The 12,557-nt window shown below is 34.4% G+C and overlaps 1 protein-coding gene across 1 annotated transcript; it reads right to left on the bottom strand.

Annotated features, from left to right (window-relative positions):
* Positions 1 to 499: 499 nt before the first annotated feature.
* Positions 500 to 9,258, bottom strand: LOC114318906 (uncharacterized). The gene is made up of 4 exons (XM_028265883.2): positions 9,060 to 9,258; positions 8,528 to 8,682; positions 6,662 to 6,707; positions 500 to 1,380 (listed from the first exon to the last, which is right to left on the bottom strand). Exons 1-4 carry the CDS (start codon positions 9,256 to 9,258, stop codon positions 500 to 502), a joined length of 1,281 nt encoding a protein of 426 aa, XP_028121684.2.
* Positions 9,259 to 12,557: the final 3,299 nt, after the last annotated feature.

The following is a 12,557-nucleotide window of genomic DNA, read 5'->3' as shown; positions in this document are numbered from 1 at the left end:
TATAATTGTACTTGAGAAGTGCAACCCTATAATTATCATAAGTTTTTTAATAAATATTCTTAGGATATTTATTAACAAAAATAGTATGTAATATATAAGAAGTTTTGAGATAAAACAGAATGTGTGAGCACAAATAGAAATTGATTGTAACTCGTCAATTGAAAGTGGGCTTTAGTTAGTTAATTGTATTGGTGGGTATTACTTGGGCCAATTGTCTTGTGTTGGGCCTGTGATAATTTGATTGCCTGGTAGATTTTCTTCAATACTAATCTAATGCATTTATTGTTTTATATCATTTACAATTATATGTTGACACTATTTGATTAATACAACTTAGGGATACAACAATACAAGATCTTATTTCATTGCGAAATGAGTAGATCATAATTTTAAATAACAGTATCGTGATATCTATTAATATTCGGTATCAAATCGTATCAACAAATATATAAATGTATAACAATATCACAAGTCCATAATTCTCTGGTGGAAGACCGATTTACTCGAGCTTCCAGGCATACAGAAAAAGACAAAACTCCGATGCTTTCGAATGACTTCGAGTTGAGTAATACATACTAATGGCATCATCATTGTCACTACCACGGTTGTTCTCTTCTTTATCACTGTCAGATTCTGATTGAACCGGTTTAAATATGAACAACCCGTGTCCCGAGCCAGGGCTGCAAAACAACCAAGCATGAACATCCCAAAAGACTTGTACTGGTATTTTATCGACCAACATGGTCTCATTACCCCTAAATTTCCACTGCAAATTCTGTACATGGACCATCACAATACCATCTACGCTGATCCACATCTCAGGATCTTTAAGCCCCAATGTCGAACTCTCCACGACAATGTCGTGTTCTTTCCATCTCCGATCAAACTTGGCTCGTGTCGGATAACATTTCTTGTTGAACACATTTTCCATCTTGTAAAACATCACAGCATCAACCAAGGCCGGTCTCGATTTTGTTCTTTTGTAAGCCTTTTTCTTGTAATCCCCTAACAACAACACAACCTCTTCTTCGGAAACTATGGCAACATAAAAATCTGATTTTGGCTCGGGACCATTGGAAAATTTAGCCGAACGCAAATCCCAATAAACCTCGACTTGATTTCCATCAACCTCGAAGGTCTTGAACCCTTTTTTGCTCCAAAAGTGCCAAGGCTTGAGGTCAATCTTGCAAGAATGATGGCGATCACTTTCTGCACTATCTATAGAAATTGTGATCGAGTGGTTCATGAGGTTCTTGCACCATAAAACCGTAACGTTTCGCCAATAACCCTCGATATGGGTTTGATATACACATGTGACGGTACTTTGAGCGGTTTTCGGTGTGACAGGTGGAGGATCATCTGTTAATTTTTGCGTTACAGGTTGCGGTAATGGTTGCACTAAAGGTTGCGAGTATGACATCAATTTGGATCTCGAGGAAGGAATCCGATAAGACATGGTTACAAATTTTTGTGTTTCCTTCAATACATGTGTGGGATCGACCCTATAAGTTTAGAAGGTGAAAGATTAAAATAAATAAATAAATAAGTAATTCTATTCAAAAACTGTGCATACAAAATCACTTGTTGCACCAACAGAGAATATATACCTTAGTTACATTTGCCTATTAGGCCTAAAACATATTTATATATATAAAGATATATGTATACACATGATTCGTTTACAAAATAGACAGATATGGAGTTTAGGGTCACAAAATTGTGCAACCTACACTATTTGTCTCTATTCTGTGATTTTTAGTGCTCGTAGCAAAGTTGAAAACATAAATTATTCATTGATCATTAGATGAATGAAAAGTTGCACATTACCTAGAAATTAAAGCATTTATGGAACCCATGAAGGGCTGAGCTATCTAGAGCCACACCAATGCATTGATACATGAGATGATGACAGTTTTTGAAGGTGAAACAACAATGTCAGGTTGAGAAAAATGGTGGTGGTTTGGCCGGAGAAACAATGTGCACGGGTGTGGAAAATTCACCTAGAAATGTCGTCGAAAAAAAAAGTTTGGTCAAGAAAGACAAAGAAAGTTGTAAAATGAAAGTTTTGGTTTGTAGAGAAAAAGTCTCAACCTAGTGGTTGTAGACAAGAGATGGCCGAAAAAGATGGGGTTAAAAATAAGAGAACATGGGTAATTATTACACGAAAAAACTAAAGTTTGATAAGTCAGTAAAATAATGTTTTTATTAGCATAAAATAGTAGGGTTTAAAATTTTAGATGGAGTCAATATAGTTTTTAATATGAGATTTATAGTTTTGGATCAATTTGATTTTGTGTTTTGTGTGTGAATTGTGTGTAAAATTTGACTATACAACCAATTTTGACAGGATTACCTATTTTAAAATATTTAAAATATTATCGATACTTCAGATGAATTTATCTAAAATTTGCAAGACTATTCTGAGAAAGGGCAAGCACTCTGATGCTAAAACTATAAGTTACAATAAATTATTAGAATATGTGTTCCTCAATCCATGGGGGTGTTTATATATAGGAGTGTCATGTCTTATCTTAGATTTTCTTTTTCATCTAGTACTCTACTTGCCTAGTAAGTATTCCTTATCTAGAATTCATCATTTTAATTGGGTTGGGTTTCATATTCTTATTAAGATTCTAGGAGACATACTCTAGCTGAGATTTGATCAATGTCACAACTTCGGTCACTAACATCACTCCATATGAAGTCATGCCGCATAACCAAGATCCTGGACCGCGTAGTCCTGCTAAAAATATAAATCCCCACAGGAACAAATTCATTTTCATAAAACTATGAATAATTATAAGAAGCCATTATATACCCATGAATAGTGTATAGGTCACACCCCCTGTCTGTATGGCTTACTAAAGGTTGAAAATGAGCTAAGTTGAGATTTGCAAGACTCGAGTTTAGCTCAAAAAATGGATCAAGTTTGAACTCACTCGACTCAAAGCTCAAGAATAATTTGTGTGTGTGGCTATTATTCATATTATTTAAATATATATACATACTATATGTATATTATTTAATATATATAAAAAACATATCCATTCTATTATGTATACACATTTCTATAACTATTTTATACATAAATAATATATTTATTGTATTATTTAGATAAATAATAATTGAGCCGGACTTATTCGAATTCAAGCTTGACTCGTTTATTAAACAAGTCAAAAAATCTGACTCAAATTCAGTTATTTATTTAACAAATAAGTTAAACTGAGCTACTACCAAGCCGAATTGGCGAACAATTTGAGCAAGGATCCTCTCCTTGGATCCTCTCTTTGGCTCCCTACTTGGTGGGCCATTGGGCCCACTTTTGGGCTCAATTTCGATGATCTGAACCATTCACATTTTAGAATTTATCAAATATATCATACCTGTAAAAATCAAGTCGATCGGATATCGGAACCACGTGTTTAGATCATCAAACTAAAAGTTTTATTAAAAAATAAAACTGTTTATTAATTTTTTTTTAATAAACTATTTTTAGTTTGATCTACTTGATTTTTTACAAGTATGACATACTCGACAAATTCTAAAATGTGAACGATTTGGATCATCGAAATTAGGCCCAAAAGTGAGCCCAATAGACCACCAAGTAGGGAGCCAAGGAAAGGATCCAAGGAAAGGATCCAAGGAGACACTACAGGAATTCGCACTTTTGCCGACTAAAAATGGAAATTTACTCGGCAAAAGTCCATTTTTAGTCGACAAAAGTAATTATCGACTAATTTTTTTGGTCGCCACTTTGGTCGCCAATTGAGGGTCGCGAAAAGTAATTAGTGACTAAAAAGTTTTTTAGCTGGGAAAAAGTTCTATTTGCCGACTAAATTTGTAGTCTCTAAATATATAATTACTGCGACTAATCCATTTAGTAGCTAAAATGCTTTAGTCGCAAAAAGTCATATTTTTCCGACCAAACATGTTAGTCGTCAATTATCACGTTCCACGACTAAACATGTTAGTCGCCAATTGTCACATTCAACGACAAAAAAGTTTGATCGGCAATTCTCACATTCCATGACCAAAAAGTTTGTCGGCAATTGTTAGATTCCACGACCAAAAAATTTGGTCGCCAATTATCACATTCCACGACTAACAAGTTTGGTTGGCAATTGTCACATTCCATGACCAAATTTTTCGTCACCAGGTACTTTCAGCGACGACGTATAGGCCACGGACGTGGTGACAAATTTTTTTCGTCACAAATCACTTTAGTGACGAAAATTTGATGTTTGAAGACAAAATCAGTTTGTCACCAAAGGCCTTTTTTGTTGTAGTGTTGTTTTGAGTCTTTTTCCAATTGTTGCCCCCAAATGGCCCTTTTTTCCCCCATTTTTTATCACATTTTTTGGTCTACATATCCAACTGTGCGTCTTATCAATGCGCCGCTTACTCGTACAAGTTTGTTTAATCTAGGCTAAGGTGACCGTTACGATATGGGGACTGATTCGAGGCTGTTTTCAATTGTTGTCCCTAAATAGCCCGTTTTCGCCTTTTTGGACACTTTTTTTTTTCTCTCATTTTTTATATATATGATGTGGGGCTTGTTTTGAGGCTGTTTCAAACTTGATAGTTCAAGAAATAGTCCGCTAAAAAAGGCAAACATAGAAACTAAAAGACATGAACAATTCCACAAATCAACTTCACTTGAGGAAAAGACAGGAACATAATTTATGGCCCACAACTCACTCAGAGGTCCAAAGATGAAGTTGCATCTTCCTCAGGTTTGTTCATAGTGGCATCTCTAAGAAACTGGTATGAGGCCAACAAAGGTCCTTCATTACAAGTGCCCAGGATGCTTTGGAATAATGTGGCACCTCCAAAAGCACAGCTTCTGAGCTGGTTGGCGTGGGGAGGGAGGTTCAAAACCATTGATATGTTGGTAAAGTTTGGGGTGCTTAGTTCAACAATGGTAAATGATTGTCCCTTTTGCAAGAATGAAGCAAAATCAGTGGATCATTTATTTTTGCTCGGCCCTGAGGTGTGGAAGGTCTGGTCAAAAGTGTTGCATTGATGGGGAATAAGCTGGGTTACACTTGTTACTGTGGAGAGTCTGTTGCTATGGTGGTTAGGAACAAAATTAAAAAAGCTGGTGTTAAAGATGTGGAGGCTTATTCCAATTGCAATGCTATGGTCAATCTGGAGGTTGAGAAATGAGTGTGTCTTCAAAGGCAGACAAAACAATATGGAAGAGCTGGGTAACACAGTAAAGGTGAGGATTGGGTTATGGGTTAAGTATAATTTGTCTAATATACACTTTCAGTGCATGATGTTGTGGAAAATTTGAATCAAATTAGGCTATGTTTATGAGGTGGTGGGAATGTTGTATTTTATGGCTGCTGCTGTATCCTGTGTAGGTTCTGTTTAGGTAATTGAGGGAGGTATCAGTCGTTGAAAGTCTAGGAGTGTAACCAAGTTGCTATTGCTGCTAGATGCTGCTAATGTTTACAGATATGTTGCTACTGCCAGTTGATGACAGTTGCTGTTGCTAGTTGCTGCTGCTGCTACAGAGCTGCTACCAGTTGTGGCTACTGCTACAGAGCTGTGTTGGGCCTTGAGTGTTTATTTGTAGCTTTGGGGATTATTTTACCTTGGTGATATTCTGTTATTTCTACTCTTTTCTTTCTCTTTGTTGGCTGGTTGATTGGACCCTCTCCAATCTTGGGTTAAGTGCTGGTATATGATTGAGCTAGCTCTTCGGTACCAACCTAATTGGGATTGTTGAGTTTAATTATGATGCTTGTTGCACTTTCTCGCTTTATTGATGTAGGTTCTTCGTTTGTATATAACTTTTTCATCAATAAAGTTTTCCTTTTGTTGTCAAAAAAATAAATAAATAGTTGTGAAATAAAACAAATTTATTTCAAATTCATTTTTTTTGGGGCCTAAAGATTGGCTTAGGGAAGAACAACTATTTATTACCTAAAGATCTAAGATTTTCATAATTTTGGGAGCATAGGGTCCTGAAACTGGGATTTATGAAGCAGTTGTTTGTAAATTGTACACAAGTGAAAAGCGCTACATAGAAAGGACAATTTGTTCCTTAAAGGAACTAAAAAACTACGTAGAAACAAAATGCAAAATGTAATTAAAGACGTGAATGACCTCAGACAGTCACTAGTAACAGATTTTCATTGCTCTCCAAGAAAGTTTGGCTCACTCCTAATGGAAAGCTACACATCTGGGAAATTAACATCAACAGTAACATAAAACAAAGCACCTCAAATATGAAAAATTATTAATCATACAGCCTAGAGACTATAGTTGAAGGAACTCTTAACTTACAAGTATGAAGTATCTTAGAGTCAAACCATAGCTTCTTTATCACACACAATCTGCTAAATTAACTCTTGCAAAACTTTACACATGATAAATCAACAACTAGACTGCCCAATTCACAAATCTAAATAAACCATTCAACTTGTGCATTAATCAACCAAATAAAAACACCTTATTGCTTTTGAAAAAGGGTCACCTCTATGCTCAATTCATATCATATGCCCCTCTGGTTTATCTAATTCTCATTATCCCCCCTCCCACAAGAATTAAGTGTTTTGGCATTATGGTACAAGTACAGAACAGAAAAGGATGATGAATTTGATACACATGCTTGGAAGAGAAACATGGTAGGAAGTCCTAAAGAATCATTAATAGCTTTTTGATTTAATGTTAATAATAAGAAGTGATGTTATCTTCACCTAGAGAAATAAGAAGTGTTGTTTTTTTATTTAAATACAAAACGGGACTTCTAACTGCTGTCAGACTACCAATTTCCGCCTATAATTCACTACCATTGTGTTAGTTGATGGATTTGGAAAGGGGAAGGGTGTATCAGCTTAAAGGATTCATTTTTTTGATACATCTATTAAAGAATTGTGTGTTGTATAATTCAAAACCACAATAATATTTATTTGATATCAGTATCTAATCAATTGATTTGTCATAAAAAGTTTAGAAACACCCACGTTATTCTCATTAGTTTTTTTTTTTCTTCATAAGTTTCAGGACAACTCACACATATGCATCAAACAAATCAAAACAAAGTTTGGGCATAAATCATCAACAAACCAAAAAAAGGCCAGTAGAAATAATACAACACCATATGTCAAAGATTTGTTTAATTTAAGAAGAATTCATCTCATGTTTAATAACCAAAGCAACAAAATAGAAATAAGCCATCAAAATTCAATCTTTAACACAAATCCATAACCTTCTACACTAAAACAAAAACAAAAACACTAATTCAAAGTTGAAATCAAAGGATTAATCACCACCAGACTTCTAATAAACATAGGTCAAGCCACACTTGCCACAATAGTGCCGATCAAAATGATTCGCCATGAAAGTCCCAGCACCACACTCCCTATTAAGGCTAGGTTAGGGCTCATCCTTAAATATCAATGTCACATAATTAAAAAATCAATGATGGACTGCAACAAGTACACCTATTCAGTCCCATTTAGGTAATAACCTACATGTTTGGTATTTAGAGCAATTTTAATTTATTTTTTGCGAAGTGCCTGCGACTCGGTAGCATAGAAAAAACTTGGATTTGTTAAGTAAAAAGAAAAGGAAAGTGAAAGTGAAGATGAAAGAAAAAAAAAAGAAATGAAATGAAATATCTAAATTTCTTGGTTTTGTTTTGTTGAGATGAAAATAAGAAACAAATAGTATTTCCTCAAAATTTCAATTTTTATGTGATTACCCATAGAAAAATAAATGATACGAGTATTCTCATTTCCCTTTCTTTTTCTTTCTCCTGGTGAAATGTTGCACCCAAACATAACAAAAGATGACTAACTAAAGATTGGGAATAACTACATTACAATAAAATATAGAATGCTAATTGATAATAATAAAAAAGAATATGTAATATTGCAGAGCCAAGTCAACCTAACATGGCAAGTTTGGGAAGTTAATGAAATAGCTAAAATGTCAAAAAGTCACTAAAAGGCCAAAAAGTTAAAGAGCTATACAAAAAAGTCAAAGATTCTCTTTCCTCTCTACTTTTTGCATGTTTTTTTTTTTATTTTTTTCATAAAAAGCCAAAAAATATCCTAAACATACTAGTTTTTTTCATCTTATATTTTAGCTAAAAAGTTAAAAAAAATTACTAAAATAGCCTATTCTCAAACCAAAACATTGCAGCAAATAAAGGTGAACTCCAAAATATAAAAAATAAAGAATGATGCTTCTAGTCCCTTCTAAAAGTCATGAAGGACAATCAACTATACAAGCATGATACATTATGTATTTCAGATCCATGGTTATCATATATTTAAACACATTTGAATATTCAGTAAAACTAAAAAGCATATGGAAGGCGAACTGGTAGTAGCAGAAAATGGTGATGGTGGTGCTGTTAGGTGCGAAAAGAGAGAGCAACCATGTGAGTAAGAGGAGTAATGGAACACAAATACAAAGATTGAGATAGATAGAGATAGAGATAGAGATAGAGATAGAGAGAGAGAGAGAGAGAGAGAGAGAGAGAGAAACAGAGATAAAATACATAACTAACAATGGAGGCCCAATTACTTCTCGAAGCGCCGCTGATGCTCGGTCGAACAGGCGACATAGATGATTGCGATGACGAAGGAGAAACGACTTTGGTGACTGCAATCGAGCAGGAGAATTGAGGATGAGGTGCGTATGAGAAGTGGTGCGCGGGATATACTGTATAAAGAGTTTGAATAATTCATTAGGCTGATATAGGGCAATTTTTCCCTACAAAGTTGTTTGGTCGGTATTGTCCTTCAATTTATTTAAATAACATTTAATACGACGTCGTTTTATTATCTACGACCAAATTATTTTGGTCGCTAAAATTTTTTCATTCCCGCTTTATTTTGGTCTTCTATGTTCGACCTTTGCTTACCAAATTGAAATTTTGGTTGCAGAAAATTCTATTTTGGCAACTACAAAATATTAGTCGGCAAAACTCCAAACCTTTGCCTACTAAATTTTAATTTAGTCACCATATGAAAACTTTTTGTGACTAAATAAAAGTTGGTCCGCAAAATTGGTCTAGAAAAATGTAATTTCAGATGAACCTTTCCAACATTCTTTAGCCAAGGAATTCACTCCTCCAAATGAAGCCGCCGCTACTGGCGCCGCAACATCAAACCCACCTCCACTGGAAGTGAACAAAGCCGAGAAGCCAGCAGTGGAGGCTCCACTAGCTCCAATCCCCAGCCCAAGAAGATCAAGCGTGGTTGGCTTGTTCCCATAGAACAGCGGTGGACCCACCATCAAATTAGTCAAACTGGTGGAGGCTCGATCGGTATGGAGCCCTAGCCCTAGCCCAGCCGCTACCAATGAGTTGCTCTCTGGTATTACCACCACAAGGCTTACAGTTAGATATGCCGGCAAAGATCCTCGATCGTGTCGGCAATGGTGATAAGGACATACAGAGCGGTTTGAGGGATTGAGATCGATGACCCACAGATGGGAAAGAGAGAGCTCCTTCAGAGAAACAAATTCAATTTAGGGCAAAAAAATGGGGAAAGAAGAATACATATATATATATATATATATATGGTTATTGGCAACTAAAATATTTTTTAATCGCTAAAAATGTTTTATAAATCCCTCCAAAATTTGAGATGTCTCCCTTCAAATATTTTAATTCTTTGGCGACTAAAAATTGTTTTAATCACTGAAAATAAATATTTGGCGACTGAACTTTTGGTCGCCAAAAATAAAAAGTAAATTTTTGTTTTTATTCGGCGACTAAATAATTTTAGTAGTCAAAACTAACTATGCAGCGACTAAAATATTTTTTAGTCGTTGAAAATAAAAATTTGGCGACTTAACTTTTGGTTGCCAGAGATAAAAAGTAAAATTTTGTTTTTCGTTTGGCGACTAAATAATTTTAATAGCCAAAACTAACTATATAGCGACTAAAATATTTTTTAGTCACTGAAAATAAATATTTGGTGACCAACTTTTGGTTGTCAAAGATAAAAGGTAAATTTTTATTTTTCATTTGGCGACTAAATAATTTTGGTAGCCAAAACTAACTATACAGCGACTAAAATATTTTTTAGTCGCTGAAAATATATTTGGCGACCAAACCTTTGGTTGCCAAAAATAAAAAGTAAATCTTTGTTTTTCATTCGGCAACTAAATAATTTTAGTAGCCAAAACTAACTATACAGTAACTAAAATATCTTTTTAGTTGCCAATTGTGGCAAATTTAGTGACTAAATGTTTTTTAGTCGCCAACTGTGACATTTTTAACAATTAAATTTTTTTTTTTAGTTGCCAATAATCAATATACCTCAACTAAAAAAATTTAGTAGCTAAATATTATATTTTTGCTGACTAACATAATATTTGGTCACCAATTCGACAAATTTTGGCGACCAAAATATTTTTAATCGACAAAAGTGGTCGCCAAAAGTGTACTTTTTTGTAGTGAGAGGATCCTTGCTTGAACAATTTGGTTTATGCAGCTCTAGGGCCTACACAACTTTTCTTTCTACGAGTGGACAATGGGGTGTAGAAATAAGGTCTTGTTTGGAAACATATTATTTTAGTAATTTTTTAACTTTTCACAAAAAAATATGCAAAAAAGTAAAGAGAGTGATAAGATAATTTATAATGATTTTTTGACTTTTTAGTTAAAAATTGCCAAACAAGGCCAATGTGATTCTAGCATTATTGTGAAGAAAAATGCCATTCCACTAATTTTTATTTTTATATAGAATATTGCACAATGACATGGCGGTGTTATTTACCTCATTAATATTATAAACTTAAATTTATTTATTCAAAATTATTATTTTGTGGTTCAAATTTATTTTACATATGAATCTTATATTAAATAAATTTAATCCCCACCACACAAACATCCATTTAGAATTTTCTAGGTCGATATATTTGGGTATGTAGACTTATTTTATTTACGTAATTAAAGACATCTCAATGGATAGAGACATGCTATTTGTTCTAGAGTGATAGACTCAAAATCCATGCAAGTTTGTAAATTTTTTGTTTATATATTATTTACTATTGGGTAATGTTATACAAATAAAATTTTTAGACAAAAGTTTCTATTGGTAAAAATCATGCTAACTCCCAATCGACAAGAATTGTACAACAATTTTAACTAAACAATTAAACAAGAGCAATCAAGTGACTGTGTTTTTTATTCAAATGCCTTGAAAGTACAAGGACTTCTTTAGAACAAAAATTACAATCAACAAGATCAAACAAAGTAAACTAAACATGATTTCAAGATGAAACCACTAATGTTTATAAAGGTTGCAAATTACAGAGAAAAACTACTCCTAAGTTAAGATAAAACTACTTCTAAGATAAAACTAAGTTGTTGTTGTGTTGTTGGTGATGATTCTCTCATTGCAAAATCCCTGGCTTTTATATCATCCTCCTCATTTTTTGGCCCATGATTGCATGATTCTCATGTAATTGCCTTTGCCTCAACTGTTTTTGCAACTGCTTTCTCACTCCAAAGCCTTCAACCTTCCGTAAATCCTTAACCTTTCTTGTCGAATTACTTTCCCTCCATGTTGCCACGTGCCCCTTAATACTTTGGATCTTTGATCAATAGAGCCAAGCCCTTATTTTGTACATGCTCATTTCTGAAACAATCCACTAAGTCTATGACTTAGCCTGGTAACTGCTCCATTATCTAGGCCATCTAATGCACTTGACCCATTCCTTCACTGCCACATATCCCTTTGACGGAGAAAGGACTTCTACTTTGACCTTGCCACATGTCATAATCTGATTGATCCACCTGTCGACAAGAATCTAACAAAAATAGGTGCAAACAATGCCCCCCTTGTTTAAATTAAATTAGTAAAATGATTTTAACTTAAACAAATCCCTTTCTTGGGCCCAGGCGAACGTTTACTTCAAATAAAACCAAGTAATCGGCTTCACCGTTTCAACCCTGAGGTTTAACAACTTTTGGCCTCTTTCTTGAACCTCATCAACACTCCTATTGAAGAAATAGCCTCAAGCCAACCCAATGAAACTCTGAACTACCTGATTGCTATCCAAAATCTTTCTTCTAACCCTTTCAGTTCAAGCTAACTCAAACAACTAGCTAAAGTCATTGCTAGGTGGCCAATTCTCTTGGAGATTGCTCAAACTTGCTCAAAGGAAATCCAAGCCAAAAGAATTTCCTAACTACTGCTCAAACCATCTCTAACTCCCTTATGCTCCTTCATCAAAATTCTCCCAACCTCTCTAAACAAGACAAGGCACTAGCACTTGAAGATTCAAGGCTTGAGGCATAACTAGCCATTGTCAAGCAGAAAAGGCTTTAACTGCAACAACAAAAAGATCAACTTGGCCATTAAGTTAGGACCATGCTATCACAAATAAGGAGTGACCCATCTTCTATTCAAGCCATCAAAGCAGAACTTGACCAAACACAAGCTATGCTTGTAGCTGCCCAGCCAGAATGTGAGATTCTTGCAATACTTTTTTCCAAGAACCTATTTTTTCTTTTTTTTTTATTCTGGTTTCTTGTAAAGACTTTAGACAAACTTTTGGCTCTTATAAATATCTTTTGACAT

Source organism: Camellia sinensis, chromosome 7 (assembly GCF_055761805.1).
Source record: "Camellia sinensis isolate YWXY chromosome 7, ASM5576180v1, whole genome shotgun sequence".
NCBI classification, from domain to species: domain Eukaryota; kingdom Viridiplantae; phylum Streptophyta; class Magnoliopsida; order Ericales; family Theaceae; genus Camellia; species Camellia sinensis.
Note: the sequence above shows the minus strand (reverse complement) of the source record. Positions and strands in the feature narration are given on the sequence as shown.